At 42.2% G+C, this 22483-nt stretch overlaps 1 protein-coding gene across 1 annotated transcript in view; it reads left to right on the forward strand.

Moving 5' to 3' along the window:
* The first annotated feature begins 262 nt into the window (after positions 1 to 262).
* Positions 263 to 22483, forward strand: part of ASXL2 (ASXL transcriptional regulator 2) — a 149371-nt gene continuing 127150 nt past the window's right edge. The window contains exon 1 of the mRNA XM_054475154.2: positions 263 to 673. Coding sequence (XP_054331129.1) covers positions 617 to 673 — 57 coding nt within the window. The 5' untranslated portion in view covers positions 263 to 616. The remainder of the gene's footprint in view (positions 674 to 22483) is intronic.

Genomic DNA, 22483 nt, shown 5'->3' on the forward strand with positions numbered 1-22483 from the left:
GAGCCACCCACTGAGGGAAGAGGTCAGCTCCCCAGGTCTACACAGCCTGTGCAGCGCCTCGCACGAGGGGGGTTCCGCTCAGTAAGCTTTCCCGGATGGAACAGGTTCCGCTTCCGCAGGCAGATTTTCGCTGTAGGTGTGAGCGCCGGGCGTCAGACTCTAGCTACTGCCGGGGCCTCCCTCGCGCGCATGCTCCTGCGGAGAGGCGGAGACCGGAAGGGTGGGGGCGTGGCGAGGTACCGCAGACCGCCGGCTCGATAGCTCAGCGGCCGGGCTTGGGAGGCGGGGGCGCGCCCGCGCTCGTTCGCGCGGCCGGCTGCGTACAGTAGTGACGGCCGCGCGGGAGCGGTCACATGACCGTAGCGGCAGCCTGTACAGTAAGAACCCAATATGGCAGCGGCGGTAGCAGTGGCAACGGCAGCAGGAGGACCGGCCGCCCCATAGACCCCCCCCGCGCACCACCCCGCCGCTTCCTCTGCTTGGGTGCCCCCCCGGCCTGACTTCCCTTTTCTCCCACCTTTCCCGGCATCGCGGGAAAAGCAGCGCAGGGCACAGCAGGCAGGGAGGGCGGCCGGAGCCCGGACACGGGAGCCTCCCAGTCAGTTCAAGACCCGACATGAGGGAAAAGGGACGTAGGAAGAAGGGCAGGACCTGGGCGGAGGCCGCCAAGACGGTAAGGGGGAGGGAGCGAAGGGGAAGGCCGGGAGGATTTTGTTCCCTTGTCGCCCGCCAGTCGCAGGGAAAGGGAGGTCACTGGCCCAGCGACCCGGCTGAAGGGGCACAAAACCGCGCGGAGAGGGCGGCGGTTAGTGTCGGGGTTGTGATCCCTGTGGGAATGGAGGCGCCCGGCGGAACGTGATAGCCGCGGGGCCGTGGCGTCTCTCGGCGTCTGCGGCGAGTCCTCTCAGTGTTTTGAGGCTGTCTGTTGGGGTCGAGTCGATATCACCTCCGCTCTGTGGTAGCCCCCGCCCCGGCACGGGGAAGTCTGTGGTGCTTGCACGGTAACCGGTTCTTCTCCCTTGTGCGGCTGGAGAGCCCCCATTGGATGCAGATAGGAGAAGGCTTGTGCGTGCATCCAGCCCCGGAAAGGAGAGGGGAGCGCTGGAGCTGGATAGAATTTACCCGTTACAGCGGACGTGCCTATGACCCCGGGCCCCCTGCTTGTCTGGCTCCCGGAGCAGACATGAGATCACGAGGCTTTTGTTTTTGTTTGGTGTTGGAGCCGAAAGTGCAGGAGGTGTTTAGAAACGAAGTAACAGGTGGGACTTGTAGAATTTTTTTTTTCCTGTTTCCGTAGAGACCTACTCTGAACAAGGCAGCAATGCATGGTGGGACGTGTAGTTTACCCGGCCTTCACGTTACCCTAGCCAAAGTGGTGGTGGCCTAATGAAGTTGTAATTAGTGGGTAAAACAATTTTTCCCCCTAATTCTGTTATGACGAAATTTAGAGGTAGATTTTAAAAAGTGGAATATTGAGGATTAGTGAGAACTTTTACCATATTTTAAGAAAAAATTAAAAGCATGTTGTATGCAGAAATGAAATGGTAGGAGATAGTGAAGTTCATACCATCGTTGAGGGTGTAGCAGAAAAGTAATAGGGCATTAAACAGCAGCATTTTAATAGTGGAAAGTGAGAGGTGTTCACCCCTTTAATGGTGAGTAATGCCAGTAATACTTCGACAACGTAGCCCTTCTTAGTGAACCCTTGTTAGATGCCATATGGTTTATTTTTTAATGAGTTTTTTTTTTAATATAAAAGTAATGTTCACTGTGGGGAAATTTGGAAAATTATAAAAAAGTGTAAAGAAGAACATTTTTTAAAAATCACATTTATTTCACCTCTTGGCTGTATCAGCTAACATTTGGTATATTACCATCTAGTCTCTTTATTTCCCCAAATCTAGGTCATACTGTTTATTCAGTCTTGTGCATTTGTTTCTAAACTTTGTGCATTTGTTTTGTAAACTTTATGCATTAGGAGGTTGATGAGTCTTCAATTTGTATTTCTCTTAGTTGGAAATGTAAAAAAGTTAAGAAATAATAGCACATTTTACTTGGTGTTTTCACTTACAACATATCTTCGTATATCTTCCTGTGCTAGTAGTTTCCCTCTAAAAGATAAGACTACTATACTTTTTTTGAAGGTGTAGAGGTTGCATCCCCACAGAAGGCTGTTTTACTCTCAGTATACCTCAAGACCTCTTTCTGTTAATAAAAGAAGCATGATAAATTTAATTATAGGTAAGCAGACCTGGACCCTAATTTATGCTAATTAATTTTAAGTTCCTAGGGTCTTTAAAATTGTTTTTTTAATTAAAAATATATTGTAGAGACAGGGTCTTGTTGTTGCCCAGGCTAGGCTAGTCTTGAACTCCTGGGCTCAAGCAGTCCTCCTGCCCTTGGCCTCTCAAAGCACTAATATTACACAAGTTTCTAGAATCTTAGGAGTGTTTTTTGAATTATGATCCCTTTGATAAAATAGTCTTTGGGAGATTGTGACAAATAGGAAAAATTAGTCTGCATCTACTTAGCTTTTCCTATGTTAGTAATATTTGCCCATTTCATGCCCTAGCTAGCTATGTGAAAAATAGTATTTAAAAGATGGAAAGACTACTTTGATCAGTAGAGTTCCTGAGGGGACCAGTATATTAGTAGCTTGGTATTTTTCTTTTATTCTGGCAAATACATAAAGCCCCAGTCTCAGTGAAAATGTGTTTTAGAAAGAGAATGATGACACTAAAGTTTTTCTTTTTCTAGTAGCCAAAATCTAGAAAACACTCTTAATTTTGGGGGGTTATTTTATTACTTATACGTGAGGGGATTAAACTAAATCTCGGCGTTCAAAATATTTCTGTTTTTAGGATAAATAGATGAAAATTAAAGAAGGACCGGGCAAAGGTACATTTGTAATATTTCAGACTGCAGAATAATGAAATCAGAAAATTAGTGAGTTGACAAATGAAAGTAACTTTGACCTAAATAAGAATGCTAGTATTTAGATCCAGAGGAATAGGAAAAGAGGTTTTAAGGCTTAAACTTATTTCTTAGGCATTAGGATGTCAAGTGTTGGAGGAACAGTTTCATCAAGGAAGCAAGTGTCTGTTTCTTATTTCATGTGTTTTTGATACCTCCATTGTAGAGCTATCATGTTTTAGAGAGTACTATTAAAATAAGGTTGTTTTCCTGACCAGTAATATACCAATAGATATATTCAACGCATTAAATGTAGATATGTGATACTGGTATGATACGGGGTGTGTGTATTTATGTGGGAGAGCTACATGGTTTGATGTAAGGTTACTATAAGCAAAATAGTAAGATTCATAATTATTATCATTATTATTATAATTGTATTTATTTATTTAGAATCGTTTTGCTATGCTGCCCAGGCTGGAGTGCAATGGCTTCACAGGTGTGATAGTGGTGCACTAAAGCCTTGAACTTCTGGGCTCAAGTGATCATCCTGCCCTAGCTTCCCAAGTAGCTGGGACTATAGGCATGTGCCACTGTGCTTGGCTTCATGATTATTATATAATAGTAGATTATGCCGAAAGGCTGATAAAATGAACTTAAATGTGTACGCTGGCTCCAGTAACTAAGGACACCAGAGAAAGGTGATGGAGCTGTGATTCACCTGATCTTGAATGTGCATTCACTACACTGGACTGCCTCCCTGTTGATCTTAAATTTGTCTTATTTAAATATGCTAGTTATAAAAAGCATTCTAGTATTTAGTTAACAGTTTCATATGTTTTACTTTTTCTTTTTTTTGAGACAGGATCTTGCTCTGTTGCCCAAGCTGGAGTGCACTGCCACAATGGCGGCTCATGGCAACCTCAGCCCACCCCTCAAGCGATCCTCCCGCCTCAGCCTCCTGAGTAGCTGGGACTGCAGGTGTGCTCCACCACTCCCAGCTAATTAAAAAAATGTTTGTTTTTTTTTTTAGAGAGAGGGTCTCCCTATGTTGCTCAGGCTGGTCTCAAACTCCTGGGCTCAAGTGATCCTCCTGCCTCAGCCTGCCGAAGTGCTGATATTATAGGTGTGGTCCACTATACTCAGCTGTATGTTTTAAATTTTAAGGGCAGTAGTGATGGTGGTAATGAATGATTTGAGCGAGAGATAAATAGTGTAGTGTTTAGTACAATTTAAATTTGAAAACTTGTAGCTAACCAGGGATATTGAGAACCATTACACTGACTTTATTTTTTGAACCAGGGTCTCACTTTGTCACCAAGGCTAAAGTGCAGTCTTGGGATCATGGCTCACTGCAACTTCCATCTCCTGGGCTCAAGGGCTCCTGCCTCCTTAGCCTATGGAGTAGCTAGTACGACACACATGTGCCACCATGCCCAGCTAATTTTTTTGTGTGTGAGACGGGGTCTCACTTGGTTGCCCAGGCTGGAATGCAGTGGTGTGATCTTGGCTCACTGCAACTTCTGCCTGCCAGGCTTCCCAAGTAGCTGGGACTACAGGCATGCGCTGCCATACCTGGCTGATTTTTTAATTTTTTGTAGAGGTGGGGTTTCGCCATGTTGCCCAGGCTGGTCTCAAACACCTGGACTCAAGTGATCTGCCCACCTCTGCCTCCCAGTGTGATGGGATTACAGGCGTGAGCCACTGCGCCGGGCCCACAGCTAATTTTTAAACTTTTTTTGTAGAGACAGGGTCTCGCTGAGTTTCCCAGGCTGGTCTTGAGCTCCTGGACTCAAGTGATCTGCCTGCCTCAGCCTCCCAAAGTGTTAGGATTACAGATGTGGGCCACTGCATCCTGCCTGCATTGACTTTAGAACTATGTTCAAAATTAGGCTCATTAAAAAGATGAATCATCTAAATATTTGATGACATCCTGAGGATTTTAGCAGTTTTTGCAAAGCAGAACTTTGAAAATAGCAGTCTTATTGATCTTGTTTGCCTTTTGACTTTTCTCTCCTTACCCATGGCTAGAAAAGCATTAAAAGGCGAAAGAGTCCCAAAAGGACAAGTGTGTGTGATTGTAGGTGGAAGGGATAGAGAGGCAGACTTTAGAGATTATACACTTAAGGGCCATTGGGTGTTTTTTTGGGAGGAAAATGGTAAAAAAAAAAAATATGAGAAACCAGGTGTGGGTGTTAGAGATGAGGAACATAACCTGTAGTGTAGATCTTTGGAATATAATTTGTAGACTGAAGAAGTAGTTTTTTTTTGTTTTTTTTTAAATATGTAGACTTAATGTATTGGTTAATTATTTTGAATGTACACAAGATTTTAGTTTTTGTCACTTAAAACTTTTGTCACTGCTAAAATCCTCAGGATGTCATCAAATACTAATCATCTTTATTTAACTTTAGAAAATAAGGTAGAAGATAGAAAATTTCTATTAAAGAAAGATAGGCTAATTACTTTGATATAGGAAGTGTAGAAAATGGAAATATTATTATTTTTTGAGACAGAGTCTCACTCTGTTGTCAGTCTGGAGAGCAGTGGTGCAATCTCAGCTCACTGCAACCTCTGCCTCCCGGTTTCAAGCGATTCTCCCGCCTCAGCCTTCCTAGTAGTTGAGATTACTGCACCTGTCCAATTTTTATAATACAAATTATAGAAAGTAAAACTGGGCAGATTCTTGGCTTATGGATTACATAAAAATTAGTGAGAAAGCATTGGCATGGGCTAAAAATTGAGAAACTGTGACAGCTAAGCTATGAGGATGCAAAGGAATAAGAATAATGGAATGGACTTTGGGGACTCTGGGCGGGGAAAGGGTGGGAGGGTGATGAGGGATAAAAGACTACACATTGGGTAGTGTACACTGCTCGGGTGATGGGTGTACCAAAATCTCAGAAATCATCACTAAAGAACTTATCCATGTAACCAAACACCACCTGTTCCCCAAAAACTATTGGGGAAAAAACAAAGAACTTACAACCCCCCAAGAGCCAATAAATAGAGACTTCTGGGGGAAAAAAAAATTCTCCTGAGAAACCGTCTGGGCTCAGTGCTTTTTGGTGAGCTAATTCCTTGATAATTTTGTCTATTCTGTGGAACTTAGTTTGCTTAAGCATCCTCTCTCTACTAGGGTCAATTTTAATTTTAGTAAACTGTATTTTCATTAATAATTATCCATATAATAGAGATTCTCAAATTTATTTGCCTAAAGCTATGGAAAATAATCTCTTAGAATTTAAAATTTTTCCCCTCTGTAGTTATTTCTCCGTTATCAATGCTTACTTTGTATATTTGTATTACTGTCTTCTTTATTAATTTTCTGGTGATTTATCTGTTTTGTTGGATGCTTTTGTTTTCCCCCAAATAAACAGATTTTGTTTATGAATTGTTTTTCTGTTCTCTGACCTTATTAGTTTTCACTTATACCTTTACAATTTTACTCTTAGACTTTGTTTTGGTTTCCTTTGTTATCTTTCTAGCTATTTGAGTTGGGAATTTATTTAAGTTTTAATTTTTTTTTTTTCCCTTGAGACAAGGTTTCGCTCTGTTGCCCAGACTGGAGTGCGGTGGTGCGATCTCAGCTCACTGCAGCTTCTGCCTCCCAGGCTCAAGGGATCCTCTTGCCTCAGCCTCCCAAGTAGCTGGGACCACAAGCACACACTACCACACCTGGCTAATTTTTGTATTTTTTGTAGAGATGGGGTTTTGCCATGCTGCCCAGCCTGGTCTCAAATTCTTGGGCTCTCGCAATGGACCCAAAGTGTTGGGATTACAGGCGTGAGCCACTGTGCCCTGCTGATTTTTAATTTATGTAGCTCTTTGGTCTTGTGAATTTTCCTCTGATCTCTGCTTTACATTTATCCCATAGATCTGTTATGCAAAATTTTCACTCATTGTTTTTCTGAAATTCTATAATTTATTTCTCCTTTTCACCCAAGAGTTTAATAAAAAGTTCTTTAATTTTCAGAAAAATTGAGGAACTGCTCTGATGCATAATTTTCAAAACAACCGTGTATTTACATTCATGAAATTACTTTCTGCAAGTCTGTTAGTACAAGGTGACTTGATGTAACACTTTTGCTTGAGTGATCTTTCCCTCTTGCCATATTATTTAAAGTTCTCCTGCATAAATTTTGTGTTAATTTCAAATTAGCCAGGTGTGGGTGGCGCATGCCTGTAATCTCAGCTACTCAGGAGGCTGAGGCAGGAGAATCACTTGAACCCGGGAGGCGGGGTTGCGGTGAGCCGAGATTGTGCCATTGCACTCCAGCCTGGGCAACAAGAGTGAAACTCCGTCTCAAAAACCAAAATAAATAAAATTTTGTGTTAATTTCATAATTTTTTCTGATCTGTTTTTATTCCTCTATCCTGAAAGCCCACAAGCCTCCTAGTTTGTTGAAGGGGGGAAAAAAAGCAGAATCTTTTTTGAACACTTAAATTAAAAATTTCTATGAAAGGTGCTGCTGCTACTCCTGCATCTCTTGTGGAATTCTGAAAGGCGTTGAGAAAATAACCTCAGGTTTGCCAAAGTCCTTTCTGCTTCCCCATCCACAGATTCTGTCTACTCTTGAGAGGCTGGACAATTTTGCTGTGGGACATTTTTTTTCCCCCCTCTGCAAAAGCTGTCTGGAAGGAGGCCAGTGTGGAAGATACAACTAAACTTGCTATCTTTGTCCTGTTTACAAAAGAACTCCGAATACCCCTCTATTTCTGTATTCTTTCTTTTTACATCTCATAGAGTCCATCCATATAGTTTATGATATTTTTTAATTTAGTATTTGTAGTACAGTGTGATTTATTATGTTTTTACTATTGTTAAAAGGTTATTGAATGAGCTAAATTTTAGAACTCTATGATTTTAAAAGTGTTATTTGCTTTAAATTTATTTCCTATTCAAGTTATATAGGCTCATTATTTTTTAAAAAAACAACAAACAAGTAGAAGTATGTAAAGAGTTAATCCTAGATGAGTCAGTATACTGAAAACAGGAATTAAGTGAAAGTCTGCATACTGAAATGTTGAAAATATTTACTTACCATACTGAAATTAACTCTGGTTGATAGTTACATATGGCTTTCTGGATTTTTTTTTATCTTGCATATACAAACAGGTATACCTTTATTTTACATGAAATTCTATAACTTTATTTTATGAATATCATGGATATCTTTTCATGTCATTACTTGTGTATTTAATATCTGCCTTATTCATTTCTTTTTTTTCTTTTTTGAGGTGGTGTCTTGCTCTGTCACTCAGGCTGGAGTGCAGTGGCATTCAGTCACGGCTTACTGAAGCCTTGACCTCCTGGGCTCAAACAATCCTCCTGCCTCAGCTTCCTGAGTAGCCAGGACGACAGGGATGTGCCACCAGGCCAGGTTAATTTTTTTTTTTTTTTAAACGGAGCCTGGCGACAGAATGAGACTGCAGTGGCGCAGTCTTGGCTCACTGCAACCTCTGCCTCCTGGGTTCAAGTGATTCTCCTGCCTCAGTCCTCCCGAGTAGCTGGGACCACAGGCACGCACCACCATGCCCAGCTAATTTTTGTATTTTTAGTAGAGATGGGGTTTCACCATGTTGGCCAGGATGGTCTCAATCTCTTGACCTCTTGATCCGTCTGCCTTGGCCTCCCAAAGTGCTGGGATTACAGGTGTGAGCCACTGCACCGGCCGCCAGGTTAATAAAAATTTTTATTTTTTGTACAGATGGGGTCTCACTATGTTGCCCACCCAGGCTGTATTACATCTTCTGAAGATGCCTGAGTTGTTAGCTTTCATGGTGAACTGTGGCTTGAGTGGAGATTCTGTAATAAAGACCTTCTATAAGTTAATGAATGCTTCTTTCATCTTAAAGACTATGTAGTGCACTACAGCATCAAACTCCTGAGCTTAAGCTGTTGTCCACCTCAGCCTCCCAAGTGGCTGGGACCACAGATATGCATCACCACGCCAGGCTAATGCCTTATTCTTTTCATTTTTTTTTTTTAGTATTTCATTGTTGTTGGATATACTATCATTAAAAAAAATTGGTCCCTGATTATTTAACATACAGATCATTTATAATTTTTTTCACTTTTTTTTTTGAAGCAGGGTCTTGCTCTGTTGCCCAGGCTATAGTGCAGTGGCGTAATCTCGGCTCACTGCAGCCTCCACCTCCCAGGTTCAAGCGATTCTCCTGCCTCAGCCTCCTGAGTAGCTGGGACTACAGGTGTATGCCACCATGCCCTGCTAATTTTTGTAATTTTAGTAGAGACGGGTGAATATTGGTCAGGCTGGTCTCGAACTCCTGACCTGAGGTGATCCACCCACCTCGGCTTCCCAAAGTGCTGGGATTACAGGCGTGAGCCACTGCACCTGGCCAATGTTTTGTATTTTTTGTAGAGATACAGTTTCAGCATGTTGCTCATGCTGGTCTTGAATTCCTGGGCTCAAGCAGTCCTCTCCTTTTGGCCTCCTAAAATGCCGGGATTACAGGTGTGAGCCATTGCTGCCAGCCTGTTCTTGCTTTTAAGAGAGGATAATTTGAATAAACCTAGTCAGATATATTAAGTATTGTTTGCCATGAAAACTGGTTGAGCATCTCTTTCTTTGTGAAAGAAAATTATGCTAAGACACACCAAGATATTTGCCTCCAAAGATTCTTTTGAGTTACATTTGGACCTTGGGAAATATCTGTGATAATTCTTAAGTCTGACCTTGCTTGACAGAACTAAAATTGGTTAACGGTAAATGCGAATGTAGTTAGTTCATCTTGGGTATCAGAGGGCATTGTAAAACTTGCTAATTATAGTATCCTCTGAGTAAGTTGATCCATCTTTTGGCAAAAATTATGTTGTGAGAGACTTTTCATTTGAAAATTTCTTGGCTACTGACTTTAATTAGCAGTTGATACTAGAATGGACTTTCATGGCGTTCACAGCCTGATGGCCCATGTCATCTTTAACCTTTAACTCACTGATACTTGAATTATTCAGTACCTGGCTTAGCCATATTGAATTTCAAATAAGTGTTCAATGGTGTTAGTTACTTATTTCTAAATGGTACACAACATTTTAAATGTTTTGCTATTGATTTATAGTGACTAGTTTCCTGTCTGATTTGAGAGGTTCTGACAAATTTTGTAAGAAATGGATGTAACCATGAAATCCTAAGTAGAGGACCCAGCTAACCTGTACCCACAATCCTGATACACTTGAGACTGTGAGATAAATTTGTGTTGTTTTATTCTGTATGATAATAAAACTTATAAATAAAATGAATCTGTGTTGTTGAAGCTGCATAATGGCAATCTAATAGTAATACTAAAATTTGGGAGTCTGGTGGAGCAGGGTTGTCTCAAAGAAGGTTTGACTTGGGTATTCTAGGATGATGGATAAAGTATTTACAAGTGAATGATAAGCAAGGGCATTCCAGGCAGAGGGAAGAGCTGAAAAGAGGAAAGACCGAAAAATGCAGGTTGTGTTTGATGCATGGCTAATTAACCTGTGAGTGTTGTGTAGCATAATGGAAGACAAAACCAGAAAAGGTCGGTTGGGGCCAAAATGTGGAGGGTTATAGAAGTTGGGCTGACAAGTATTTTCTAGGAGTAATAGAGAATTTTTAGGCAGGAGATAATAACGTATCTGTTTTAAGCAGATTAGGGCATTTGTGGGATTTATTTAGAGGGCAGGAAAGACTGGTGGGAGGAGATATAACTTTCTTTTGTCGTCTTTCACATTTTTCTCATTTCATACCTTTTTTTTACCTATACTTATCCCACTTGCAGCTTTTCAACACCTTTACTTAAGATTTTTTTGTTTTGTTTTTTGTAGAGGCAGAGTCTCACTATGTTGCCCAGGCTGGTCTCAAACTCCAGGCCTCAATCTCTCCTTGTTCCTTGGCCTCCCAAAACACTGGGATTACAAGTGTGAGCCACTGCGCCTGGCCTTCTACTTTTCTGCCAGCCTCCTGAAGTTTCCACACATAAAAGAGGTCTTAGAATACTCTACAGCACAATACAATTCTCTTTTTTTTTTTTTTTTTAATAGATAGAACCTGTCTCTACTTAAAATACAAAAATTAGGGCCAGGCGCGGTGGCTCACGCCTGTAATCCCAGCTCTTTGGGAGGCCAAGGCGGGTGGATCACCTGAGGTTGGGAATTCGAGACCAGCCTGACCAACATGGAGAAACCCCGTCTCTACTAAAAATACAAAATTAGCCAGGCATGGTGGCGCATGCCTGTGATCCCAGCTACTTGGGAGGCTGAGGCAGGAGAATTGCTTGAACCTGGGAGGCGGAGGTTGTGGTGAGCTGAGATTGCGCCATTGCACTCCAGCCTGGGCAACAAGAGCGAAACTCTGTCTCAAAAAAAAAAAAAAAAATTAGCTGGACGTGGTGGCGTGCGCCTGTAATCCCAGCTACTCGGGAGACTGAGGCAGGAGAATCACTTGAACCTGGGAGGTGGAGGTTGCAGTGAGCTGAGATCACACCTGTACACTCCAGCCTGGGCAACAGAGCAAGACTCTGTCTCAAGTTCTTTTAAAAAAGTAAATATTGATATGTTTATTTCTGACAAAAAATTAAGGATACTTTTGCCAGGTGAAAAGCTGTCTGTTATTTGTTTGGAATATAAAAGTCATACCTTGAGAAGAGATGTGGGGGACAAGAGGGGCAACCATTTCTCAGTCTTAGTATTGGATTGCTTCATATGTATTCCTCAGCTCTGTTTTCTAGCAGATAAAAGATAGTAAATGACAAAGTTTTAATGAAAATGATTTTTCAAACTAGATTTCTTATAGACCTCTCATAGGGAATTTGCTGATTCTGAAAGTTGTCTATGAAAATTGAAGTTTTGTCAGGTGCAGTGGCTCATGCCTGTAATCCCAGCGCTTTGGAGGCCAAGGCGGGCGACTCACGAGGTCAAGAGATGGAGACCATCCTGGCCAACATGGTGAAACCTCGTCTCTACTAAAAATACAAAACTTAGCTGGGCATGGTGGCATGCACCTGTAGTCCCAGCTACTTGGGAGGCTGAGGCAGGAGAATCGCTTGAACCCGGGAGGCGGAGGTTGCAGTGAGCCAAGATGGCGCCACTGCACTCCAGCCTTGCGACAGAATGAGACTCCACCTCAAAAAAAAAAAAAAAGAAAAAGAAAAGAAAATTGAAGTCTTAAGCTTTAATGACAACCTTAAAAATCGTATATTTTTAATTTTCTGTGTGATTTTGGTATCCATATTTAATGGAGTAGGCAGACAATAGGGAAATAATGCGTTTGTACCAAGTAAAGGTCACAGCTGTCATCATGGTGCATTAATGGAATGAAGGTTTCACCATAGTTTGAATAAGAAAATGTGGTTACATGTGTCCACAGAGCACATCTCAGGTTTCATGCAGTTGGATTTAAGACCATTGTGATGTAGTTAACAGTCCAACGTTAGTTCAATTTTTACTTAAAATGGAAGCTCATTGTTTGATATTGGATTTTTTTTTTTTTTTTGAGATGGAGTCTCGCTCTGTCACCCAGGCTGGAGTCCAGTGGCGCGATCTCGACTCACTGCAAGCTCTGCATCCTGGGTGCACGCCATTGTCCTGCCTCAGCCTCCCAAGTAGCTGGGACTACAAGCGCCCGCCACCATGCCTGGCTAATTTTTTTTTTTTTGTATTTTTAGTAGAGACAGGGTCTCACCGTGTTAGCCAGGATGGTCTCGATCTCCTGACCTCGTGATCCACCTGCCTTGGCCTCCCAAAGTGCTGGGATTACAGGCGTGAGCCGCCGCGCCCAGCCTATATTTGGATTAAAAAAATTTTTTTATATCATTTTTATTTTTATTTTGTTTTTGAGACAGAGTCTCGCTCTGTCATCCAGGCTGGAGTGCGGTGGCATGATCTCTGCCTCCCGGGTTCAAGCAATTTCTGTGCTTCCACCTCCCAAGTAGCTGGGACTTACAGGTGCGCGCCACCACACCAGGACAATTTTTTGTATTTTAGTGGAGACGGGGTTTTGCCATGTTGGCCAGGCTGGTCTCGAACTCCTGGCCTCAAGTGAGCCACCCACTTCAGCCTCCCAAAGTGCTGACATTACAAGCGTGAGCCACCGTGCGTGGCCTAAATTGGATTTAAATTGTAAATTTTAGCCCGGTGCGGTGGCTCACACCTGTAATCTCAGCACTTTTGTAGGCTGAGGTGGGTGGATCACCTGAGGTCGGGAGTTCGAGACCAAGCTGGCCAACATGGCAAAACCCCTTCTCTAATCAAAATACAAAAAATTAGCTAGGTGCGATGGCAGGCGCCTGTACTCAGAAGAATCGCTCGAATCCAGGAGGTGGAGGTTGCAGTGAGCTGAGATCGCGCTATTGTACTCCAGTCTGGGCAACAAGAGCGAAACTCCGTCTCAAAAAAAAAAAAATTTGTAAATTGTAAATATGTTTTATTTTTGTAATTGTGTAAGAGCGATAAGCCTAAGAGATTTATACCTAGTATAATTTAGTATCATTTGTGTGTATGTTCATATAAAATGTAAAATGTTGTAACTTAACCTGGTACAGTGTGAGCCCTGAGATTTTTTTCTTTTAAATAGTACTAAGTTTGAGATATACGACTTTAACTTGATGTTTTCTGTGATTAAGTAAAAGATTACCCTGTGCACAAAACTAAATACAACTTTTCAAAACATGTTCTTCCTTTTTTATTTCATTTTCCTTTCTTTTATCAAAATTTAAAAACCTAGAGTCATCATCTGTGTTTTTAAGGTCACCTGCCACTAAAAGTCTTAATGGATTTTTGAAATCTCTTTTCTCATTTCCATTTCCAATTCCTGTGCCTTAGTTGCTGTAGTTTGCGAAACTGGATTTCATTACCTGTCTATTACAGCTCTCTCCAATCCATCTGACCACCCTGTTTTTGTTAGAATAATCTTAAAATGTGAGTCTCGTTGTCATGTTTCTTTCTTAGTTTTTTGCTAACTCCTCACCTGCCAGTAAGGTAAATTGAAGGCGTATCGCCTGGCATTAAGAGTGTTTTATAATGATCTTGCCCTTGCCTCTGTTCAGTTCTCTTTTACTGTTGCTGCTTTTGTGCCCAGTGCTCCACTGTTAACGAGTGGTTCATGAAACATGCCATTTCTTCTGGACATACCTGTTTTGTTGCTTACTTTTTCTGAAATTCCCACACCTTTCTTCACTTAATTGAGTTCACTTCTATTTTTTTTTTTTTTTTATTTTTATTTTTTTGAGATGGAGTCTCGCTCTGTCACCCAGGCTGGTGTGCAGTGGCGTGATCTCAGCTCACTGCAACCCCTACCTCCCGGGTTCAAGCAAATGTCCTGCCTCAGCCTTCCGAGTAGCTGGGATTACAGTCACCTGCCACCATACCCAGCTAATTTTTGTACTTTTAGTAGAGATGGAGTTTCACTATGTTGGCCAGGCTGGTCTCGAACTCCCAACCTCAAGTGATCTGCTTGCTTCGGCCTCCCAAAGTGTTGAGATTACAGGTGTGAGCCACCGCACCTGACCTGTTTTTTTGTTTTGTTTTGTTTTTGTTTTTGAGACAGAGTCTCACTCTGTCCCCGAGGCTGGAGTGCAGTGGCGCGATCTTGGCTCACTGCAGGCTCCGCCTTCTGGATTCAGGCCATTCTCCTGCCTCAGCCTCCCAAGTAGCTGGGACTACAGGTGCCTGCCACCACGCCCAGCTAATTTTTTGTATATTTTAGTAGAGACGGGGTTTCGCCGTGTTAGCCAGGACGGTCTTGATCTCCTGACCTCGTGATCCACCCGCCTCGGCCTCCCAAAGTGCTGGGATTACAGGTGTGAGCCACTGCGCCTGGCCCCTGTTTTTAAGTTCCAGAGAACTCATGTCCGGATAAGTTAATCACTTCCTGCTGTGAGATTTTTTTTTTTTTTTTTTTTGGAGATAGAGTCTCGCTTTGTTGCCAGGCTGGAGTGCAGTGGCGCGATCTTGGCTCACTACAACCTCTGCCTCCTGGGTTCAAGCGATTCTCCTGCCTTAGCCTCCTGAGTAGATGGGACTACAGGGGTGTACCACCACGCCCGGCTAATTTTTTGTATTTTTTAGTAGAGATGGGGTTTCACCGTGTTAGCCAGGATGGTCTCGATCTCCTGACCTTGTGATCCGCTGCTTCGGCCTTCCAAAGTGCTGGGATTAAAGGTGTGAGCCACTGTGCCCGGCCGTGAGCTGCTTTAGTTTGCATTTTAAAATTTGGTTGTATTTAAAAATATCGTATTGTAATGAATTTGTCCATCTGTCTTTCCTAAATAAGAGCTTTTTTGAGGGCAAGAATTAATGTCTTCTAAAAATCTTATGTTTTGGCTGGGCGTGATGGCTCACACCTGTAATCCCAGCACTTTGGGAGGCCGAGGCAGGTGGATCACCTGAGGTCAGGAGTTTGAGACCAGCCTAGCCAAATGGTGAAGCCCTATCGCTACTGAAAGTAAAAAAAAAAATTAGCAGGGCGTGGTGGTTTGTACCTGTAATCCCAGCTATTTGGGAGGCTGAGGCAGGAGAATCACTTGAACCTGAGAGGCAGAGGTTGCAGTGAGCTGAGATCATGCCCCTGCACTCCAGCCTGGCCTACAGAGCAGGATTCTGTCTCAAAAAAACAAACAAACAAAACCACAAATTATTCTTTATCCTTAACACCTGTTGTGTAGTATGCACATAATAGGCATTTAATAAATACTTGTCAAATTAATTTGAAATGTATTTTTTGACTAATTTTTCCCCTTCTTGTGGAACTGGATATTTAGATCTTGGCGGTCTAATGTATTAAAGATGGATTAAGTGGTTGGAGAATGGAATCGGGAATCATATGTACCATCATACTTTTGTAATTGTTTATATCCTGATACATGCCATTGTAATATAGTGAAGCTCCTTGGTTTTTCGGTGCCTTAAAACACTGTAATTTCTAAATTTCTTTCTTTGGCTTTGTATCAGTTTTAGGTATTTTCTTAATTATATCCAATCAAACATTTTGTTAGCCCTCCTTATTGATGTCCTAGACATACATAGATTTACTTCACTTTAGTGTTTGTGAAACTTGGTTCTAAGTTAGGATTAATGCATCATTTTTTCACTCTATTAATACTGATATTTAAAATTTAGTTAGGAGAATGTGTAACATAAGTTTCCTCCATTTCACAAAAGTTAAATGAATTTTTTAAATATAGGAATAATATGACATTAAATTAGCTGGAAAATAATCCCTCATTCTACCATCTGATACAGTACAGTACTTTGGAATCTGATCTTCCCCAGTCTGCCTGCTATCTTTTACTTTGTTCAGTTTGATTGGTTGGGTTTTGTTGAGGATTTTTGCATCTATGTTCATGAGAGATATGGGTCTGTAGTTCGATTTCTTTTAATACTGGCCTGATAGAATGAGTTAGTAAGTACAGATGCTTCTTGATTTACAATAGGGTTATGTCCCAAGAGGGCTATTGTAAATTGAAGATATTCTAAGTTCAAAATATGTGGCTGACTAGGAGCTTGGTTTCACTGCTGCTGCCCAGCATCACAAGTATGGTTTCTACTGAATGTGTATGGCTTTTGCAGCAACATAAACTTGAAAAATCAAATCAGTGTAATTGGGGACTTTTTATATTCCTTCTGTTTCTGTTTTCTGGAATATATTGTAGAGAATTGGTATAGTTCTTTAAGTGTTTTGTAGAGTTCACTAGTAAACCCATCTAGGCCTGAGGCTTTCTGTTTTGAAAGGTTATTAATGATTAATTCAATTTCTTTAATAGATGATAGGCCTATTCAGATTATCTGTTTTTTCTTGTGTGAGTTTTGTCAGATTGTGTCTTTCAAGGAATTGACCTTTTCTTCTATGTTATTAAGTATATGGGCATAGAATTGTTCAAAATTTCTTTATTTTTTCAATGTTCATGGGAACTGTAGTGATATTTCTTCTTTCATTTGTGGTACTACTAATTTGTTTGTGTCTTCTCTCTTTTTTACTTAGCCTGGCTAGAGGCTTATTGATTTTATTGGTCTTTCCAGGAAGCAGCATTTGGTTTTGTTAGTTTTTTCGTATTGATTTCTTGTTTTCAATTTCATTGTTTTCTGTTATAATTTTTATTTTCTTATTTGTTACTTTGGATTTAATTTGCTTTTGTAGTTTTTAAAAATGGAAGATTAAGTTTTGATTTTAGTTCTTTTTGTGTTTTGTTTTTTTGGAGGCAGAGTCTAGCTCTCTGTCGCCCAGGCTGGAGTGCAGTGGTATGATCTCAGCTCACTGCAACCTCTGCCTCCTGGGCTCAAGCAATCCTCCCACCTCAGCCTCCCAAGTAGCTGGGACTACAAGCATGCACCACCATGCCCGACTAATTTTTGTATTTTTTGTAGGGATGGGATTTCACCATGTTGCCCAGGCTGGTCTCGAACTCCTGAGCTCAAGTGATCACCAGCTTCAGCCTCCCAAAGTGCTGGGATTACAGGCATGAGCCACCACACCTGGCATAGATCTTTTTTTTTCTTCTGAGACGGAGTCTCTCTCTGTCGCCCAGGCTGGAGTACAGTGGCATGATCTCGGCTCACTGCAACCTCTGCCACCCGGGTTCAAGCAATTCTCTTGCCTCAGCCTCCTGAGTAGCTACCATTACAGGCATGTGCCACTACGCCCAGCATTTTTGTATTTTTAGTAGTAACAGGGTTTCACCATGTTGGCCAGGCTGGTCCGGAACTCCTGACCTCATGATCTGCCTGCCTTGGCTTCCCAAGTGCTGGGATTACAGGCGTGAGCCACCGCACCCAGCCAGATCTCTTTTTCTAACACATGCATTCAGTCTTTAAATTTCCCTCTAAGCACTGCTTTTGCTATATCCCACAAGCTTTGATGTTATATATATTTTTTTATTTATTTCAATTTTTTTTTTATTTTTGAGACGGAGTTTCGCTCTTGTTGCCCAGGCTGGAGTGCAATGGTGTGACCTCGGCCCACTGCAACCTCTGCCTCCCGGGTTCAAGTGATTCTCCTGCCTCAGCTTCTGGAGTAGCTGGGATTACAGGCATGTGCCACCATGCCCGGCTAATTTTATGTTTTTAGTAGAGATGGGGTTTCTCCATGTTGGTCAGTACTCCCGACCTCAGGTCATCCGGCCGCCTTAGCCTCCCAAAGTGCTGGGATTACAGGTGTGAGCCACCATGCCTGAGCATTTTTTTTTTTTTTAATTTTTAAGAGACAATGTTTTGCTATGTTGCCTAGGCTGGTCTCAAACTCCTGAGCTCAAGCAATCTGCACACCTTGGCCTTCCATAGTGCTGGGATTAGAGGTGAGCCACTGTGCCCGGCAAAATATTTTAAACTTATTTTGAGATTTCTTATTTGACCAATGTGTTATTTAGAAGTGTGCTGTTTAGTTTCCAAATATTTAGGGATTTTCCAACTATCTTAATGATTTCTGGTTAAATTCCACTGTAGTCTGAGAACAGACATTGTATGATTTGTTTCTTTTAATTTGTTAAGGTGTGTTTTATGGCTCAGAATGTAGTCTATCTTGGTGAATATTCCATGTGAGCTTAAGAAAAGTCTGTTTACTTTGCAGAGTCTTCAGCTCCTCTCTGCGTTTTGTCCAGGTTGTATAGCTACATTCAGTGGGAGTGACAGGGTGGAATATGCTTAGTCCATTTTAAGAATTGGAACTCATCCCTATATTTTGTGGTATTTCTTTTGGAGAGATTGGAAATATGATTACTTGTAATTTGCTTCTTTGATATGTTGCTTTATTTAAGGTATATACCTATTTGTAATGCCACCAGCAATGTATGAAATCACTAGTTTTGCCACATAAGGGATATATTTTAAGGGTAACACTTTTTGCTTAAAAGTTGTAAGACAGCTTGGAAGTTCAGCTATAATTAAATAATATTGCCTTAAATGGTTAGAAAAGTATAAAATATAAGTAATTAAATATATATTTCAGTCTGAAGTTTTTCATGTAAAATTCAGGTTTCTTAGCTGGGTGTGGTGGTGTGTGCCTGCAGTCCCAGCTACTTGGGAGGCTAGGGTGGGAGAATCACTTGAGCCTAGCAATTCAAGACCAGTCTGGGTAACACAGCAAAACCCTATCACAAAAAGAAAAGGCCAGGCGCGGTGGCTCATACCTGTAATCCCAGCACTTAAGGAGGCCGAGGCAGGCAGATCACCTGAAGTCAGGAGTTCAAGACCAGCCTGGCCAACATGGTGAAACCCCGTCTCTACTAAAAATACAAAAATTAGTTGGGTGTGGTGGCAGGCGCCTGTAATCCCAGCTACTCGGGAGGCTGAGACAGGAGAATCGCTTGAACCCAGGAGACGGAGGTTCCAGTGAGCCGAGATCATACCACTGCACTCCAGCCTGGGCAACAAAGAGCAAAACTCCATCTCAAAAAAAAAAAAAAATTAGATTTCTACTTATGTTCACTTTATTTGTCACCATTTCTTCCCTTTGTCAATTTCCCTCTTTATATTAGGCTTTAAATTTTTTTTTTTTTTTTTTGAGGCGGGGTCTCGCTCTGTCGCTAGGCTGGAGTGCAGTGGCGTGATCTCGGCTCACTGCAGCCTCCGCCTCCTGGGTTCAAGCAATTCTCCTGCCTCAGCCTCCTGAGTAGCTGGGAGTACAGGCATGTACTACCACGCCCAGCTAATTTTTGTATTTTTAGTAGAGATGAGGTTTTACCATGTTGGCCAGAATGGTCTCCATCTCTTGACCTCATGATCTGCCCGTCTCAGCCTCCCAAAGTGCTGGGATTACAGGCGTGAACCATTGCGCCTGTCCAAAAAAAAAAAATTTTTTTTTTTTTGGAATGTAGACACAGTGGAGATGAGGAGGACATGGCGGCTATGGAGTAAAGGAAGGCACCCAACTAATATACCCTGGTTTGTGATGGAGAGGCCATTTTGTCATTTTGTTCTGAAACCTTTTCTGGTTTTCACTATATAGGATAAGAGATTTAGGCAGAGACCAAGGGAAATATTATAAATATTATCAATTTAAAAGAATCAGTTGTTTGTATCTGTAAGCTAATGCAGGGAGCAGTTCTTTGGTAATTGTCTTAGGTTTGCTTAGGGTAGGATCAGTTTGCAAACACTAAATCTCAGTGTCATATATGTGGAGATTCATTGTATTCAGCATAGAATGTAGTTAAATATTTATTGAGCACTTACTATATGCCAGGCACTGCTCTAGGATCTGTGGATGTAGCAGTGAACAAATGAGGAAAAATAAAATCCCTGCCTACAGAGCTGCTTGAACCCAGGAGGTAGAGATTGCAGTGAGTTGAGACTGTGCCACTGCACTCCAGCCTGGGTGACAGAGAGAGACTCTGTCTCAAAAAAATAAAATAAAATAAAATAAAGTAAAATAAAAATCCCTGCCTGCATGGAATTTAACAGATTTGTAGGTAGGGGTGAAAGATGGACAACATGGTAAATAAGTAAGTTACACTATATAGTATGTTAGTGGTAAGTGCTGTGGGGAAAGGGAAAGCTGGATGACTGGGGAATGCTGGGCTGGTTTTGAAGTAGTTCGTAATTTAAATAGGATAGTCACGGAATGCTTCACTGAGAAGTTGACATTTGACCAAACATATGAAGGCGGTGAAGCTTTGCATACATCCAGGAAAAGAGCATTCTACATGGGTGGAGTAGATGGTGCAAAGATTCTGAAGCAGGAGAGTGCCTGCCTTAGTCTAGGAATGATGAGGTAGCCAGTGTAGCTCCATGATTAATAGGAAGTTTATTCCATGAATGCAAAGCTACTTTGTTATTAGAAAATTATTGATTCATTAAATTACTAGGTCAATGATGAAAACTATATGTAGAGATGGGTACATATAGGTACAATCCTTGTCCCAGCTACCCAGACAAAGATTTTATTTCCTAGACTCTCTTGTGTCTAGATAGTGCCAAGTGACTATTTTTGCAGTAGAATGTGAGCAGAAGTAATACGTGTCACTTCCTAGCCAAGGTACTCAAGAATAGGGTGTGCTTTTTCTATGTGTTCTCTTTTCGGGTTGGATACAGAAAAACTCCATGGCTCACCACATGGCTCACCACATGGCTTACCACATATTGGAAAGAGCCTTGTTTTTTGAATTGCTTTATTGAGAAAAGCTGCCCATCTTCCCCCCCCCCCGCCCCCCCCCCCAAAAATCAAACTAACAGCCAATAACACAATGATGATAAATTGCTAGAGACAAGTATATGAAAAAATTAGACATGTGATGAAGAAACTTGCTATCATTACTGTTATTTGGCATTATTCTAGAACTTGTAGCCTATGTAGTATTAAAAATGAGGTATAGGACACTGTCCCAGCTGCCACCTAGACTCGTCTCCGTCAAGGACCCCTTTGACCAGAATGACTGGGCCACTTGGACCTCGTTCCTCTCAGGGGTGGACATCCAGATTGTGAGGGATGGCCTGACAGTCACCAACCCCAAGAGGATTGCCCAGTCCTTTGAGAAGAAGGCCTGCAGCTGTCTGCTGCTGAAGGTCAACCAGATTGGCTCGGTGACTGAATCGATCCAGGTATGCAAACTGGCTCACTCTAATGGCTGAGGGGTGATGGTGAGCCACCACTCTGGGGAGACTGAGGTCGTTTTCATTGCTGACCTTGTGGTGGGGCTCTGCACAGGACAGATCAACACTGGCACCCCCTACCCCTTAGAGCATCTGGCCAAATACAACCAACTCATTTGAGGATCGAGGAGGCTCTTGGGGACAAGGCTCTCTTTGCTGGATACAAGTTCCATAACCCGAAGGCCAAGTGAGAAGCTGGAGGCTCCAGGACTCCACTGGGCAGACCCAGGTCTTCCAGACCTGCTTCCTGAAATAAACACTGGTGTCAAAAAAAAAAAAAAAAAAAGTATAGGCCAGGTGCGCAGTGGCTCACACCTGTAATCCCAGCACTGGGAGGCTGAGGTGGGCGGATCACCTGAGGTTAGGAGTTTGAGACCACAGCCTGGCCGACATGGTGAAACCCCATCTCTAATAAAAATACAAAAATTAGCTGGGTGTGGTGGTATGCACCTGTAGTCCCAGCTACTTGGGAGGCTGAGGCAGGAGAATTGCTTGAAGCCAGGAGGTGGAGGTTGCAGTGAGCCAAGATTGCACCACTGCACTCCAGCCTGGCGACAAGGTGAGACTCCATCTCAAAAAACAGAAAACAAAAATTAGGTATGGTGGCGCATGCCTGTAATCCCAGCTGCTCGGGAGGCTGAGGCAGGGAATGGCGTGAATCTAGGAGGAAGAGGTTGCCATGAGCTGAGATCACGCCACTGCACTGCAGCCTGGCCGACAGAGCGAGACTCTGTCTCTAAATAAATAAATAAATAAATAAATAAATGCATTATCAAGATTGTGTTTCTGTCTCTCTCTCTTTTTTTTTTTTTTTTTTTTTTTTTGAGACGGAGTCTTGCTCCGTCGCCCAGGCTGGAGTGCAGTGGCGTGATCTCAGCTCATGGCAACCTCTTCCTCCTAGATTCACGCCATTCCCTGCCTCAGCCTCACGAGTAGCTGGGACTACAGGCGCCCGCCACCACGCCCAGCTAATTTTTTGTATTTTTAGTAGAGACGGGGTCTCAC

Source organism: Pongo pygmaeus, chromosome 12 (assembly GCF_028885625.2).
Source record: "Pongo pygmaeus isolate AG05252 chromosome 12, NHGRI_mPonPyg2-v2.0_pri, whole genome shotgun sequence".
In the NCBI taxonomy this organism is placed as follows: Eukaryota; Metazoa; Chordata; class Mammalia; order Primates; family Hominidae; genus Pongo; species Pongo pygmaeus.